Raw genomic sequence first — 17889 nt, 5'->3', positions numbered from 1 at the left:
ATTTCAAGGCACTAACATGCTTTTTCCCCCAACTAATTTAATTTGTTTTTAAATGAAAAAAGGTTTTCTCAAAACCTCTAGGAATGGCCATAGCTGCAATGTGAAGTTGGCAGCCAAAGGAAAAACTATAACATACGACTCTGTGGAAGTGAAGCTTTAACCTTAATAAAAATTAAGACTTTAAAATTACATTTCAGGATGTTTTAACCACATTTCCTAATTCATACTTTAGTTTTTAAAGAGCAGTTGAAATTACTTTGGGGATTTTTGTCTTTGTAAAAACTATATTATATATTATTTATATAATATATACAATTTAATATTATCTATATTTACTGTAATGTATTAACATTACAATGTTACATTACAAGATAGTCTATGTTATTAATATAGTATATTATATATTATTATATGCCATTCTATACAGTATTAAATGTTATAAATAAACTAGATACAAATGGCAAATACAAATAGTTTGGGGTTTTTTAAAGCTGAAATACTAATCTGATTTTGAGACAACAAAATGAAAAAACCAGACAGAAGTCTGGCCTTCAAACAGCTCAAAACTGAATTAAGAATCAGTGAAAAAGCTAAATTAGCTCAGGCAAAAAAGAAGTAGAGACACAGGTGCTGATCTTTTCTTCCTGGTACCCAGCGCCAGCACATGTGGGAATAACTCAAAGCTGTGACCCTCCCCCGCCCCGGGGGATAAGGAAGAGGAGTGGGGAGGTGTTCAGACTCGACATGAGGAGACATTTCTTTGCAAAGAGCATGGTCAAAACTTTTAACAGACTTTCCAGAAGGGTGGTTAATATCCCATGTCTGCCAGTGTCCAAGAGGCAACTGGACAACACTCTCAATATGCTTCAACTTTTGGTCAGCACTGAAGTGGTCAGGTCAGGATTCAATGACCATTGTAGGTCCCTCCCAGTTGAACTATTCTATCATTAGGACTGCAGACCCTACTAGGTACCAACATTAGGCTTATACATATGAAAGATTCTGGACTGAAAGCAGCTTCCCTAGAAACATTCTATTTTTCTCAGCATATGTATCCTGTGCAAAGAATTGCAAATGTAAAGCTGCCATTTTATTTTTCTACAGCTACTCTTATTTCCAGTTTTCCCAGTGTTAAGTCAGTTTTTTTCCTATCACTAATAAAAAGCAGTACAATTGTAAACTATGCACTGTAATGTTGACGGCAGTGATTCAGCATAGACTACTTAAATTTCACACATTTTGATCTGAAAACAGAATGCAATCCTACAATCACACGCAAACCTTATTTGAAACAACCCATTTTATTAGCTGTTTTAAGATTTCTTTTGTATACCCTAAAATTTAAAATCTGATGGATAGCTATAGTTTAATAAATAAACAGGTTTGCAGGAAAAGAAGTCTGTAGGAAAAAATTAGAAACTGGGATTCAGATATTTAAAAGCACCTCCAAAATATGAATAATTCATTAGAACTTTTTACATCAATAAGATTCCTATTCTTGCTGTCAGCTTCTACATAATGAAGAAAATTCCAGACTGGTAAATTCTACTAAAACTGATTTCTGTCTGCCAAGACAAGAAACTGCAAAATAAATGTAGAAGTGTAATAATAAGTAGCTAACACTGGCTGAAATTGTCTCTGACATGCTTACATATACATACACAAAAATTCATAGTAAAAGGGATGTCCCAAAGGTAAAGTCCAGCCTGTATTTCTATAAAATAAACACAGAATATCATAATACATTTAGAAAAAACTTCTGTATTGTCTCACCTCTGTGCCTGAGAACATCATGGAACAGATCCTCCTAGAAGTTACACTAAGGCACATAGAGGACAGGGAGGTGATTTGGGACAGCCAGCAGAGCTTGACAAAGACAAGTCCCACCTGACCAACATAGTGGCTTTCTTTGATGGAGTGACTGCGTTAGTGGACAAGGGAAGGGCTGCAGATATTATTTATCGGGACTCATGTAAAGACTTTGATATGGTCTCTCCCAACATCCTGCTCTCTCAATCAGAGAGATGGGTGTACTATTATGCAAATAAAAAACTGGCTGGAAAGTAACATCCAGAGACTAGTGGTCAATGGCTCAGTGTCCTGATGGACATCAGTGACAAGTGATGTCCCTCAGGGGTCTGTATTGCAACCACTGTTGTTTAGTATCTTCATTAATTATATACTCAAAGAGATACATTGTACCCTCAGCAAATTTGCAGATGCTGTCAAGCTGAGTGGTGCAATTGACACAGCTTGAGAATGGAATGCCATCCTGAAGGACTTGAACAAGCTCAAGAAGTGGGCCCACAGGAATCTCATGAAGTTAAACAAGACCAAGGGCAAAGTGCTGCACCTGGGTCAGGGCAACCCTGAGTATCAATAAAGGCCGGGGGATGAACAGCCCTGCTGAGAAGACTTGGTGAATGAGAAACAGACATGACCTGAAAACATGTGCTCACAGCCCAGAAGACCAACTGCAACCTGGGCCATATCAGAAAAAGTGTGGCCAGCAAGTCAAATGAGCTGATTCATCCCCTCTACTCTGAGTACTCCACACCTGGAATGCTGCATCCAGCTATGGGGTTCCCCCAGGACATGAAGGTCATCAACTTGTTGAATTGAAGCAAGTGTGGAGGAGGACACCAAGATGGCTGGAAGGATGGAGCATATCTCCTGTGAGGAAAGGCTAAGAGAATTGGATTTGTTCTACTTGGAGAAGGGGCTCCAAGTTGACCTAACTGTGACTCTCCAGTACCTGAAGGGAGCCCACAAGAAAATGGGCAGAGATTTTTTACAAAGGCATGTAGGGACAGGACAAGGGGGGTCTGGCTTCAAGCTGGAAGAGGAGAGATTTAGGTTAGATATAAAGAAGAAAATCTTTACTGTGACAATGGTAAGACACTGGAACAGGTTGCCCAAAGCAGAGGTCCCATCCCTGGAAGTGTTTAAGGCCACACTGGATGGGGCTCTGAATAAGCAGGTCTAGTGGAACATGTCGTTGCCCATCACAGGGGGTTGAAACTAGATGACTTGTAAGGTCCCTTCTAGCCCAAGACAATCTATGATTCTATGATTTTAACACCCCTAGGAACTTTGAATTAGAATAAAGCATATGAAAACAAAACGGTTTCATGCCTGTTCTACCATAGCATTAAATCCCTTGAGCATTAACTGTTGACAGAGCCAGAATGCCCTGGCAAAGAGAGGTAGTCCTTGTGAACAATCTTTCAGAAAAATAATTTGATAAGAACACATTAAAAAATATGAAGCAAATTAGTAAGTACTTCTTTCAATAAGTACAAGCTCATCTTCAAAAACAGACCTTGTGCTTGGGAACAGTGCCACCAATACCTTAGGTACTTTTTTATGAATCCATTAAGGATGACATTTGCAGGTGCCACTTAAAGACATTATGCCTAAGTGACATATTTTAGAACAGTTTCACAGTTTCAGGAAGCTATATTCAATTAGATTTTTAAGAACCATTACATAATGTACTTTAACTAATATGAAGTTGATAATTAAAAACAAGAGAGAAAATATATATTGACAAAGTTAATCAGAAAAAAATATAACAGTCCACAGAACAGCCCTTTAGGCATCAGACTTAGTACTTCTTTCTTCTTAAATTAATTCAGCTTTACTTCCTAGACAGGAAGAACTGATTTCCTTCTGAAGTTTCCTATCAGTATAAAACTGGAATGAAACAAACAATACTGATTATTACCATTCTTTCTAAATGGACTTCAGACATCTTTTAACTGACTGCTTTTAAGGAGATACCCATAAATTCAGCCAAAAATAGTGTCTTGCACTGTGTGCAAAAACAGTTTCTTCAGTACTGTGTGTTTGGCTCCACAATGAAAAAAAGGATATAAAAATATTAGTGTCCAAAGGAGGACAAAAAATGATTACATGACAAAAAATGTAATCATTTTGTCCAAAGGAGGACAAAAAAAAAATTACATGAGCAGCTGAAAATACTAGCTTTGTTGAGCTTGGAGGAGACTGAGGGGATCACCTTATTGCAGCCTACAGTTTTTTCATGAGAGCAAGTGGAGAGGCAGTTGCTAATTTCTTCTCCCCAGTATCCAGTGATAGGAAGTGAAGGAAAGCTTAAAGCTTGGTCACAGAGAGGTCAGATTGGAGAGTATCAGGAAAAACCTCAATTAAAGGGTGGTCAAGTACTGGAAAAAGCTTTATAGGAAAGTGGTCATGACCCCAAGCTTTTCAGTATTCAAGAACTGTTTTAATGATGTGTTTAGATATCTTATTTAATTTTTAGGTTGCCCTGTGTGAAATCAAGCATTTGACTCGATGACTTTTGTGAGTCCCTTTCCACTGAGAATATTCTATTAATAGATGTTCTATTTATATACTGTCTCTCATCTATAAGACAAAGCTTCAGGATGGATGCCTTCATTTTTAAAGCAATTCAAATAACCTATTCTTTCACCTAAAGACAGATGACAGTAGAAAGTGCAGACAACAATCTATTCATGTCAGCATTACATATATCCAGACAAGATGATTCAGTCATCTGCACACGAAGCGCAAGTTACACAGAGGACACTCCCTGCAGCTCTTAAAATGCCTGCATTAAACAGAACAACAACCAAAAAAAAAAAAAAAAAAACAAAAAAAAAAAAAACAAAAAAAAAAAAAAAAAAAAAAAAAAAAAAAAAAACCAAAAAAAAAAAAACCAAAACAAAAAAAAAAAAAAAAAAAAAAAACCAAAAAAACCACAAACAAACAAAAAATGAATGGTCCGTTATGGAAATCTGAGGCTTTCCTCATAGCACTAGAAGCTTTAAACCAGACTACCAAGTTTATATTTTCTGTCTTCTCTGATCATTTAATACATTCACCTACTGCATAGTATTATTTTCAAGAGGACACAGATTTACAAAATGTTTAATTTCTTCCTAAACAGGAGTACATGGTTTCAGGCTTATCGACTCAAGTAGTGCAACCAATTTCCAGGCAAAACCATCTGCATGCCCAAAACTCATTGTTTATTTCAACTGTATTAGCTCATGTCATAGAAGATATGCTCCCTTCCTACAACGCTTTCCAGAAATTAGTAGAGAATAAAATCCAAAACCAGCCTAACCAAAGAATGACAGAATGGCTCATTTTGAGACTTCTATAGATCATCTAGTTCAAAAATCCTACCCAAAAAGCTGGACTGAGAGGCCATGACCCCTCTCAGCAACCCGTTCCAGTGTTATTGTCATTCTCACAGTAAGAAGGCTTTTCCTTGTGTTCAGCTGGAATTTTGTATGTTTTATACCTGTGGCCTCTTGTCTTTTAATTTAACACCACTAAGAAGAATCTGGTTCCATATTCTTTATTCCACCCTTTCAGTATTTGTACACAACACTAATACCTGAGACTTCTTACGACTAAACATATTCAGCTCTTTCTACCTCTCCTCATGTAAGGGATGCTCCAATTCCTTAATGGTCTTCATGGCCCTTTGCTGGACTCAGTCCAGTATGTACAGGTCCTCCTTGTACACACAGAGCCCAGAACTGAACACAGTGCTCGAGGGGTAGCCACTTCTCACCTTTTCTGCAAAGCTATTTTCCAGCTAGCTAGTCCCCTGTGTATATTGGTGCAGTGTGGTGTTACTGTCTTTTTTGATATTGCCATTTCATGTCCAATTCAGTACATCCACACTTTAAACGGACCTTTAAAATTTTACCAGCCCATTTCAAGATGACATGCGAGAAAACTTGAAAGTAGGATTTTGTCATAAGTAGTTTCATCATCCCAACAAAAGGACCTACTACAGAACAGATTTCGCATATGGAAAACAAGTACATTTTAAGTTTTCACTTTCTTCTTCTCCCTTACATTAGGCAATGTTTTATAGCAATTCCCTGGTTATCTTCAGCTTAATGATGCATTGTACCATGTATAACACCCAGCTGCCATTGTGATGGCAAAAAGGCAAAACTACATTCAACAGCAATTACAACAACTGATGGCAAAAAATCCATTAACAGCTACTAAATAGAATACATTCGTCCCTTCTAGGTGCACAGGGACTGAAACTAGAAAGATGCATCCATGTGACAATTGCTTTGCTGCTTATAGTTTTCCTCTTTGTCTTTTGTAATCATTTCCTGGGTCTCAATAATTCTTCACTATTGACAAAATATCTTGGATGAGCAACCCATCTGTAGTGACCCAAAACTGTCACTCTTCAACCCCCTGTTGTACTCTGAGAGCAGAAACATCTTTCAATTTTAAGCTTTCAAAATCAGACACTTGCTCCATCCATGAACTTGCAGTGCAAAACCCAGTTTCCATTCTAATACTGCACATGTACAACTCAAAACTTACCTACGAGATTTTTCCTGAGAGCACAAAAAACGACCCAACTCCAGAATTTAATCCCAAGTAACAATATCTGTGTTATTTTGTTATGCCTTATTATAAAGCAAATGTAGAAATGGCGTCCCATGCAGACTAATCTACTGCTTTAAAGCAATTTTTAGCCCAGTATACCTCTCTATTCCAATACATATATACTATACAAAAAGATTTCACAATCAGAGTTGACCCACAACCTGACAGCATGAAACATAAAACAACAAGAAGAAATTTGACTGCATGAGCTTTACTGAAGCTATGTCTCTGCTCTCTGTACCACATCCCAGGCCATTTCACTTCCAACAAGGCAGTCAGTGGATTCTCATACCACCAGAAAATGAACTCATGTAACTTCTCCATCATGATAGCCAGACTGCCAAGAACAGGGGATGTTATTAAGGACAATGGCTGTAGATAATCTTCATCTGAATAAACATCAGGATGCTGCAAAAATAGAGAATGATACTTTCTTTTTCACCTAAAACACAAAAGTCCAGGATTTCCCTTGACAGAAATCCAACAACTATGAATAATGAAATTAGTCAGCTCATCAACTGACCTCAATGTGACATTGATTACCAGATAAGGTCTACTGGACTACAGTAACATTAAGCAGCATAATGAAAAAGCTAAATGTCATTGATTACTCTCAGCAACAGTGTTATTTCTAAATACATATTCATGACAAAATTACGTAAGAGTTCTTCTATTGTTAAGTACCCGAAATACAGGACAAATAATTAAATGCAAGGCTGAAATATCCATCTTGAAAGGCTTCCTCCCCACTCCTCAGCAATCACAGCTAATAAAACTAAAGTTAATCTGAACCTGTATCATACAAGTAAGCACGGCAAAACAAAGGAAAAACTGGTTTTTTGCATGCTGCACTTGTGTCCCTAAGGCGCCCTCCATCTGTGAGCTCCTGCCTAGATTCCTCAGAACAGGTAGCACCTGCTCTAACCAGTAACCTCCTGCATGTCCAAGACTCCTACTTAGAGAACCCTCTGACACCCCGCAAAAAGACGCGGCTTTACAGCAGCTTGTGGACCTGAGACGTTGTCATTGTCACTGCTCAGTGCGGGCAGCCTGATACCTGGGTTTCAAGGATGTGGGTGGGCAGACAGCACACAGGTTTTCCAGTAACCAAGCTCTTCTTTATGTATTTTCTCTGGCGTTACCACAGACGTTACATTCGTTTGTCCCATACTAGGATCAAGCACGTTCCTCCTCGGGAAAGTTCTTCCTACCGGGCCCTGCGGCACAGGCGAGCCCCGCCATTTTGGGCGCGACAGGCACCGCTAAGTCGCGCCGGGCAGGAGCGGGCCAGCCACAACAGGTGGTGCCGCAGCCCGCACCCTTCGACAAGCCAGAGTTCGGTGGCGACCGCTTCGGCGCGACTTTCTACCTGCTAGTATCTCTGGGGAGTGATGACTGCTCCTCCCTTTCACTGCGCCCACCCAGTCCTACAGTCCCTCTTCTCAGTCCCGCTGCCCCAGAGCAGCAGCCTCGCTCACCTGAGCCGGGCCGTGCCTCCGCCATGCCAGCACCAGCCCCACTCCGCGATCCGGCGTCTCAGCTGCCGCGCACGCGCACAGCTCACGCATGCGCCACCAATTGAGCCTTATCATCTCTCCGCACGCAGCCTGCACCGCAGTGGCGAGACAGAGAGCAGAACCAAGGGCGAGGTGGGAGGGGCGGAGCCGGGGGCGGGCCGAGCACAAGCCTAGTGTTTGCTTGTGCGGCGTTGTCTGCTGGAATGCTGCTTTTCCCGTACCCGGAAAGAGCAGGAAATCGGAAACCTTGTTTGATACTGCGAAGGAGGAAGAAAGGAAGAAAAACAGCGAGAAAGAAACACTAGCTCTGGCAATTAATGGACCTTTTGGTTGGCAGTCGGCTTGTCTCCAGCATTTCAGAGCCCGGCTGAGCGGGCCAAGAGCAGGAGGGTGGGTATAGGACAGCTAGGCCCTCTGTCTCCTTGTGTAAAAGAGGTGCGTTCTCTAGGCACAGGATAGAAAGCAGGGATCTGTTATCAGACTATCTTGAAGGAGGTAGCAGAGGCATAAAAAAAGTCCACACAAGGATTCCCATACTGCAGCTGGTGCAGACAAATCTTATGTTCCAGCTACAAACACTCCATAGAACTGCATCATTCGTCATACTGCGGGTTTCAGCACCAGTGTTTAACCATTTTATGATTCACACCTTCCTGCAGAGGTCTGCAGTGCCATGGTTACCGTACATCTACTGAACAGCTCAGAGGCCTTACAGAACTGCTGATTTTTACAGAGACTGCAGAGAATGCTCATAGTTCAGCAACTGCAAAGAACGACACCTTGGGAGCACTGCTACACACAGCCTGTTGGCATTTTAACCTTCACACCCCACCCTCCTAGTGAAATTCTCCGTTCAAAGTTCCAGTAGCTGCATAGTGCTACTGTTCATTGTGGGCAAAGTTCATGGCTTCAAAGACCTTAAAGAATTTGTGGGTTATTGCAGAAACACTAGCCACTGAAATGCCCCCCAGACTCATGCCATTGCTGCAAAGGAAGCTTGCAAACCAGTATGGCAATGGCCTTATGAAGATGCTACATGATTGTCATGTATTTTGAATGTTTATTAAGTGCTTTGCTGAATGTAAACATGGTGGTCATCCAAGGCTGCAAAGAAAGGTATGTGTCAGTAACATCCTTTCAGAGATGGTGTGTGGCTTTCCTGCTGCTGTCAAGAAGCTTGCATTAGTCCCTATAGACTTCTCTGTCACTACTGTAAATATCTGACCATAATATTCACATAGAACTACTACAAAATTTCAACACTGCTTTTCATGAATACCACAACATTTCAGTATGCACACTTTTTTTTTTTTTGTTATCACCAAGAAACCAGTCATTGCCTGGAAAGCACTAATGAAATTTTCCTGTATGTTCTGCTGCACAACTGCTAATGGTCTGTACAGGTTTTCCTTTGTTCCCCATTTTCCCTTCTTATCTAAACAGTTCTGGGTTTTTTTCCCCTTTCTTGTCTTAAATTTGCATTTAATTCCAATTCCAGCCATTCCTGATAGCCTAACTTAACTGCCCAGCATTTCTCTACAGGCATCTGTTTTTATTTTCTTCTTTAGTTTAGCCAAAGTAGCCTTTCTATCTTTTCCTCATAATTTCTTCTCTTCGGGGATAGTGGTTCTCCCCACTGTATCATACACCCTCTCTTAAAACATGTATTTTGTTCCTACTTTGTCATGCTTGAATATTTATCTTCCAATCCTTTTGCCATTTTTCACTCATTTCTTTGCTCAGTGGCTGCTTCTTTCCATCTGAACAGTATGACTGTCAGAATGTAGCAGGGACAGACTGCCCCATGTAGAAGATAGAGCTGGGAGCTAAGAGTCAGCAAATTCAATACCTGAGCAAGAAGAGCAAAGTAGGTTCATCAACACTCCAGGCAACAAGCCAGGTTGCCATGCAAGCCTGTATTGACAGGGCAGCTTAAGACACAAGTCAAGACAGTGGGTAAAAGTCAGTGGGGTTAGGTACAAGCATACCTGCAACATAGTGTAGGCAGAAATAGAGCAGGTGTTTTAAAGCAGAGAGGGAAATAACAAAGGGTAGGCTCTCTGAAGTTGGTGTGAGCTCATCCAAACACCCAGGATGCTGGGGTAGAGACATGGGAGAAATGTACTTGGGGCTCTTACAGTCATCTCTCCTATATGCAGCAGAGATGACAGTAAACAGCCTTGCCTTTCAAGGGAGAGGGGGAGATGAGGCAGGGAAGCAGAAGGAAGGGAAGCCCTAGCCTAGGTCTGTGTCAGCATGCATGCCAAGGAGGACAAATCTCTTAACAGAAACACATTCACTTCCAAACAGTCATCATGGTGTAGTCATTTCTAAAAACCTATTTTCATTTAATCATTTAGTCTTCAACCTATAGTCATTTCTCAAAACCAGCCCATGGTGGGGTCAGTGACTGCTCAAGACATGCCTTGACATGAAGACAGCAAGGTTGTCATGATGTGGAGATTCTGGTGAGGAAGATGAAATGGACTACAGCCAATATACTACAAGTCTAGATTTTCAGCATGAGTCTCCTGCATACACACTGTACCCTTTTGTGTGAAGTATTTCCTGGAGTTCCTGATTTTTAAATAAGCTGTTCCTAGGTATTTCAAATGCCATTGGGGTTACAATCCCTGCAGGCAGAAGCAGTAGTTTAATACAGTGCTGTGTCCACCTCCAGAAGGCACGGGAGGAGTTACAAGGTGCTGCAGGCACAGTCAATTGCAGCACACTGTGATGCTCTCTCTCTTTTGTTCTTTCCTTCCTTACATAAAGCCCTTATAAACAAGAAAAAAAAAAAAAAAAAAAGGAAAAAAAAAAAGAAAAAAATCATCCACCAATAAGTGCTTTCATTTAAAAAAATGCTTGTTGCTGGGGACAGCTTTTTAGAAGCATCCTTCCAAAAGCTAGGTTTGCGTATAAAATTGAAAATAGAATCCAAACTTGTGACAGATAAAAAGTAAACCATACCATGAGGCAGTCTAAAATAATTTGAGGAATAGCTTGCATAAGGAATAAAATCTAATAATAAATCCCCTTTCAAACACACACTTCAGGCCCTGGCTGTCTGCCCGACAGACTGCAGTACCAGGAAAATTGAAAGAAATGTAAAAGAGCATACAAACAAAATAACAGAAAATCTAAATTAATTTGTTACATCTGTGTTCACTACAGCAGAGATGGATGAGATACCCAAGCCAGCTCTTCTTTTTTATGAGGGGACTCAGTAGGGGTTGTGTCTTGAAAGATTCCATATGGAACATATAGGTTATGGAATATATAAGCAAAATTAATAAATCACAAGGACCAGGCAGTATATAACCAGCAATTCTAAAAGAATTCAAGAGTGAACTACAAACTGTCCTGAAAAATCTCTAGTACAAAACTGATTTAGTAGCAGAAGGAAGGGTTGTATCTGCAACAGCTGACTCTTGAAAGATGATTTTAAAAGAATACCATAAGAAAACTAGAAAAGTACAATCCTGATGTCCATAGCAGGCAATTTAGTGGAAACTGTAAAATAGATTAGAATTGGCGAGCATATGCATAAAGATGTTGTAATAGGGATGAGTCATAAGGGCTTTTGTAAAGGGAAGAGCTGCCTCACAATCTCACAGTCCTACTGAAATACTTATTAGTCCCTCATGGCTAAGGGAGATAGATCCTGGAATACTGACTATGGATTTCTGGAGGGAATTTGGAGAGGTCAGTCATCAAAATCTCTTAAAAGTTACACTGCCAAGAAATAAATAATTCCAGATGTAAATAACTGACTGAAAGATAGCAAATAAGGCAGTCAATAGTCCTTTTTCACAGCAAAAGGAAGTCATCAATAGAGTCACAACACAAAGTCCAAAACACAAGGAAGTGTTTTGGAACTTGATCGGTGCAACATATTTCTCAAGGTTCTGGAAATGGCACTGTCAGAGTCTGCTGACAGTGCAGTGTTACTTAGGGAAATGTAGGCAATGGCAGGCTGAGAAGAACTGCAAGCAGAAGAATCTTTGAGTACTGAGTATGTAGGCAAAAAGATGGAATTTAGGGAGGCTCATTGGAAGGGCATGTGGGAAGAAGCCATCCCACCTTCACACTTAAAAGGAAGAGCCCTGAACTGTTACAAGACAGGTAGTTGTATGAAAATGTCTTATCTATGCTCAGTAGTGTGAAAAAAAAGAAAATCAAATTATTAAACTTTTCTAAGAAAGGAGTAAAGAATAAGTAGAGATAACACCAAGACAGTGTATAAATTGATAAGTATTATACACAAACATGGGTCCTCCTTCTCAGAGGACAAAGGAATGGGGAAAGGACTTTGAGAGGTGACATAGAATTAAAGATCATTTAGAGTCCTGTCCAGGAAACAGTGACAGAGAGTAAAATATAAAAATAAAATAAGTTAAACTGCACTTAAACTACCAAAAATGTTTGAAGTGGAAAACCGTGATGGTAGGGTATTAACAGCATGTTACGAGTAACAGAATGACAAGTTTGGTTTGAGAAATCTGAGTATCAGTAAAAAGACAGTGGCCCTGATGAGAGTCGCAGACATGAATTTTCTGATGTTGAAATTCTGTACCCATATGAGGAATGGACTCAGCCATTTTAAACAACTGTGGTATTGCAGGAAGACAAGAACAGTAGCAGAATATTGTCGCAGGCAGCAGAATTGCTGCGAACAGCCAGTGGGATGGTGGATAGTAGTGCAATATTGCCATAGAAAAAAATTGCTGTGAACAGCTGGCGGGACAGCAGAAAGTGGTGGAATTGCTGCAGGCAGAGGAAAATTGCTGTGAAATCCCAGCGATAAACAGCAGAGTATGCCGCGTGGTTTCAAATCCCCCTTTGTAGATTGGAATTACTGCCAGGAACATAGGAGCATGGGCTCCTTTCCAAGTATGAACTTTTCTTTTTAACATTATAAAACTGTGGAAGCTTATGGAACAAGCTTTAAAAGCCGTTATAGGCATTATAAAATCATGGAGACCCATTTCAAACTGTCTGGGGCAGTTAGAAGCCAAGAAAAATGCAAAAGCAGTGACTAGAATGCCAGTGCTGATCACTCAAAATGGCAAAGAGCACATAGTGCAAGAGACACTCACACAAAACAGCAGAGAAGCTGGGAGCTCCACTGTCAGATTCTGGGACTTTGAAGAAGAGTGGATGTACAACCCTCTCAAAGTTCTCGAGTGTTCTCATGTTCTCATATTTTTCTCATATCTTTCAATCAATTCACAACAAAAGGAACAACAAATGGAACAACAAATTGTTTTTCCTGTTTACAAATTGTTTCGTCTGTAAGGTTGGTTCTTCTCACAGTTCTAAAGTTGAATGTTTCAAAGTTGTAATTTCAGTTTGGTGTTAAGATGTAACTGTTTACAAATTGTTTTTCTAGTAGTTGGGTTCTTTCTAAGTGTTCTAATAGTTAAATGGTCTCTTGCTTTTAGTGTTAAGTTGTAACTTTGTAACTTCTAAGAAAAATAGCCTGTGACATGTGTAGCCTGAAAGACTGTAAGATTAGTAATTCTCGCCTAACAGCTCCTAGACATGAATGCTGCAGCTCCAGTGATACATGGCCTCATGCAAATTAAACCCATGCTGTCTTCTGTCACCCTGTTAGCAAAGGGCCCTTGCAGATAGGCAACAGAGAGCAGGTTGCAATTTTCAACAAAGAAAGAAAGGAGGAGATGCTACAGTACAAGCTGGCTTGTACTGGGCGATTAATTTGGCTATAAATAAGAAACCCAGCTTGGTTCCATGAACAAGTCCCTAGCTGAGTGATGATAAGATAGATTTGAATACACACAGGGACTTCACCCAATCATGTTCCACCCTAAGCTGCAGACATCTCACTGGTTGGGGAGCTAGGTGGTGTTAAAGTCAGAGCAATGAGCTATCTAGACAAAGAGATTCAAAACCTGCTATTTAAGGAGAGTGCAGATAATAAAACATGCTGTTGTCGCATGAAGACCTAGGGTATGTGTTGTCTGTGTCTCCAACCACCAACTCTACATAACAAATCAACCAGTCTGGAGGTATAAAGTATCATTTTAGTGTGGCATCCATAGGGAGGTAAGGAAAAGGAGATGTACATGGCGTATTAGGAAGACATGGTGGCAAACAGGACCAAAGGCCTTCATGCGAAAGGACTCCTGGCAGCTGACTTCTGTTATGATCCAGTTGTTAAAATTATTAGAGACATGCCTCTGCTTGAATTAAGGTGCAGATGAGACCATATGCTGAAGTCAGTAGTATCCATTTTATTTAACAGTGAATATGAGAGTGGGGGGGGGGAGAGGGGAGAGTGTGTGAGAGAGAGAAAGAAATAGGAGAATAGTGGGGGAGAGAAAGAGAGTGACAGAGATGACAGATTAAGTAGAAAATATCACCACCCCCTGGATACCAATGGTGTCCCCATTGATCCTCTTCTTCTGGTCTTCTTGGTGGTGAGAGTCCTGCAAAACAGAGTTCAATGGATTAATATACCTTTGGGCCAGATGGGTATGCCAAGCTACCTCCTCTGGGAGCAGGGGGCAAGTTTGACATTGTCTCTTGCAACAGACTCTGCATCTGTTGCATCAGTTTGCATAGCGGGCAGTCCTCTGGTGCAAAGCCTCAGGAATGAGTTTGAGGGACTCTTTCGGGGTCTAATGGTTTATGAAACCTCCTCAGCTGCTTCTCATATGAATGTCCTTTGTGGATGAGACCTTCCCAGGGTGTGAGGGAGTTTACAACTGAGTCAGTTAGTATAAGGGAGGATGGGTGTTAACTTTCTCTGACTAGAGACTATGCCACACACACAAAACTCTCCTCCTTTCCCCCTTGTTTGGGGTAGAGTGTATGCAGACCTGGTCTCAGGAAATTAGTTTGTGGGCTATGGCCTCTCCACTCCAAACCCAGTCACAGCTGATTTTCAGGACATATGCTGTGTTTGGCTTCCTTTGTAGATACATTCTTCTCCCTCAGCCTTGTTACTTCCTTCTAGACCTCAGATTATTGGATATTAGTGTCACCTTTATGTTATTTCAAGTTCCCTTTATGTGGCTTAACTCACAGTCCAAACTTTCAGTCAAGAAGAATATTCAGGGAGGGGTGGACTTAGGTGGTGGTAACTCCTTTATAGTTTTGCCTTAATGGGCAAAAAATCTTTCATAACAATGTTTAAGCCATTAACCATAACATTTCAGTCTGTCACAACTTCTGATTTGCTTGGAGCAGCCAACCTATTTTTGGTGAAGAATTTAGCTGTAAACTATATCTTGCCTCAAAGTTTCTGAACATCCATAGTTCTGCCTGGAAAATCTGGATGAGTAGTAGTATGTGCTGCTGAGATCCCCACTATGAACAAAAAACCTTTCCAATGTCCATGTGAAATCCAACATATTTGGCTTACCATGTGTGGCAGCAGCTCTCTGGCCACAGAGAGCAGGCACAGACTTTCCCAGGCATTTTCCTGGGGAAGGCTGTGAGAAGATCAGAGAAAGGAATGAGAAATAATTCTTATCTCCACTTGCTGCACCTGTTGTTGGGCACATGTGGAATGTTTTACGGAGATTTGTTTACCGAAGGGTGATTTCTTAATTGGACACTGGATGGTGTTTGAATTGATTGACCAATTAGGTCAAAGCTGTATCAGACTGTTTGTAAGGGTTACGAACTTCTTAATACGTATAGTATAATATAGAATAGAATAAAGCAATTGATCAGCCTTCTGCAATCATTAAGTCAATGCTGATTATTACCCGGCTGGGGGCCTGCGGTGACAACCATGTATATATTTTTCAGAATTATACTTCTAACCAACACACAAGGCACTTGTTCCATTGCATCTGTAACATGTACAGCTGACATGTGGTGGATCTAGCAAAGAGTAGTGACATCCCTGTGCTTTCTAGTCAACTCTTCCTACTTTCTGTAATTTCAAGGAAAAGAATACAAGAGGATTCTACCAATGTTTTGTCACAGAATTTACTGCAATAAAAGTGAACTTTTATCCAAGAAAGATCTTAAAGTTTAATCACGAGAGATTTTAAATAGATCATTGTAACCAGTACTCTCCTTCCCTTATAATGTAAACCATGTAAAATAATTAACTGCATACAGTAAAACTGTACAGAAGGACCATGCCAGATAATTTACCATTGGATGTCCTTCCAATACTGAGAAGAGGCACTAAGAATGATGCTTCAGAAATTACACATAGAAAATCTTTGATGTCATGGTAACAGAATGAAGAACCAAAGCCCCTCTCAGAGTTATTTTCATAATCAAAAGAAAGTGTACCTCTAAATTAGCAATCATGAGTGGCAACAGAGCTGTTTTCCAGTATCTGACAAATCAGAGAAAAAGAAAATAAGATCTAAAAAAAAGGTATTGCAGTACTGAAGAAATATGCACAGAACATTCATAAAATATGGTAAATAAGGAGAAAGTTTGAGAAGGGAGATAAAAATATATCATTGGCACTCTGAACTAGGTGTTGAATCTCCCAGATTCCTACACAATGCCCATGAGACTACAGGAAGCAGAAGCTTTTGTGTCCTGTAGTACACTCACCTGAAAAAACTACATATTCATTTTCAGCCCTCTGAATACTATGCAGTGATAACCCAGTGGATGAGTTCAGTTGGTGTGTCTATTTGTCTTATACTTGAGCAAAAATCCAAAAGAGCAGGTGAAAATTGAACAGAAAAGCAAAAATTAGAATATTCTTTGTCAAATTCCTTTACTGCTTTACTGTCAATTTGTGTAACAGAAATAATTCTGCAGAATGTGTGTGTACATATCTGTAAAAAGAGGGGGAGAGAGAGAGAGAGAGAGAGAAGTAAAATAAGAGAATGTTTGGTTATACCAGATAGCCAAAGGTAAATAACTTAATTATGACTAACTGCAAGTGATCATAGAGCTGTCAGCCCAGTTAAACAGGGTTTCTAAGGGTCAACACTGAGGCTGACACTGTTTCATATCATCACCAATGGCCTGGAAAAGGGGACAGAAGGGCCCTAGGACCCTGAGCAAGTTGGCATATGACACAAAACTGCACAGAGCACATGACATTCAAAGGCAGGCCTGTGATTCACATTGACCTTGACAAGCAGGAGGAATAGTCCACTAGGGGGCTTATATACAGGGAGAGGCTGATCTACCTGGGTTTATCCAACCAAGAGAAGACAAAATCTGATTGCTGTCTTCAATTATCTACATTGTTTTATAGAGAAGAGTGAGCCAACCAATTCTCTGAGATGCTCAACAATGTGGAAGGAGCTAACAGTGGGCCTGTTAGCTGAAGGAGCAAGAAGCAAAGAAGTAGCTGATAAGGAGCTGTCTTCAAGGCTGTAACCAAGGAGACCAAGAGAAGTGAGGAACAGAAGAAAGACGAGAACTTCGCAGCTGGATGGAGTATTTTTAGTAAGTTAGTTAAGTCACTGTAACTTTTCACCAATGGTGTTATGTTGATTTATTGTGGCCAATAGTTAAGGTAGAAGAAGTATAAACTATCACAGAGTGTATAAAAAGTCGGACATATTTCGTATTAAAGAGTTGCCAAATGAGACCGCTTCTGGTCTCTTCGTTGTGTCGTGACCGCCCCAACAGCGACATCTGGTGAGCCCTGACGTGATAAGATATCCTTATTGAGATACTCGGTCGAGCCCTTATCGGGATCCCAGCGATTGGCAACCATGACCCACTGGGAAGGAGTGGAGGGGGCAGTGGTTGGTGAAGCTAGTGTGGCATGTAGAAATTAATCACTCTGTGTCCAGATTTAGGCACGCCATCCTGATTGTGACCAAATTCAGATATCTGAAGAAGAGGTTTGTAGTGTTTGAAGAATTTTCATCCTGACAAAGACTTCAGAAGAATTCAATGATTTCATGGTGTGAATGATTTTTAACCCTAAGGTTTCTTATTCATAGTTGTTTTTAAGAATTTTGTTTTGGAAAGTATGTTGAGTGATACC

General features: G+C 40.3%; 1 protein-coding gene and 1 long non-coding RNA gene across 4 annotated transcripts in view; one reads left to right on the top strand and one right to left on the bottom strand.

Moving 5' to 3' along the window:
- LOC121333271 (transcriptional repressor NF-X1-like) overlaps window positions 1–8001 on the bottom strand; it is a 38192-nt gene extending 30191 nt beyond the window's left edge. For all 3 annotated transcript variants that reach the window (XM_041399477.1, XM_041399475.1, XM_041399476.1), the window contains exon 1: window positions 7896–8001. In XM_041399477.1, the coding sequence (XP_041255411.1) occupies window positions 7896–7920 (25 nt within the window). In that variant the 5' untranslated portion in view covers window positions 7921–8001. The remainder of the gene's footprint in view (window positions 1–7895) is intronic.
- Window positions 8002–8099: 98 nt separating this feature from the next.
- Window positions 8100–17482, top strand: LOC121333263. Its single transcript, XR_005952261.1, has 2 exons — window positions 8100–9050; window positions 17146–17482. It is a non-coding gene; the product is annotated as an uncharacterized LOC121333263 (long non-coding RNA).
- The last annotated feature ends 407 nt before the right edge of the window (window positions 17483–17889 follow it).

The sequence above is a fragment of the Onychostruthus taczanowskii genome, unplaced genomic scaffold (genome assembly GCF_017590055.1).
Source record: "Onychostruthus taczanowskii isolate IOZ18803 unplaced genomic scaffold, ASM1759005v1 scaffold160, whole genome shotgun sequence".
NCBI lineage: Eukaryota > Metazoa > Chordata > Aves > Passeriformes > Passeridae > Onychostruthus > Onychostruthus taczanowskii.
Note: the sequence above shows the minus strand (reverse complement) of the source record. Positions and strands in the feature narration are given on the sequence as shown.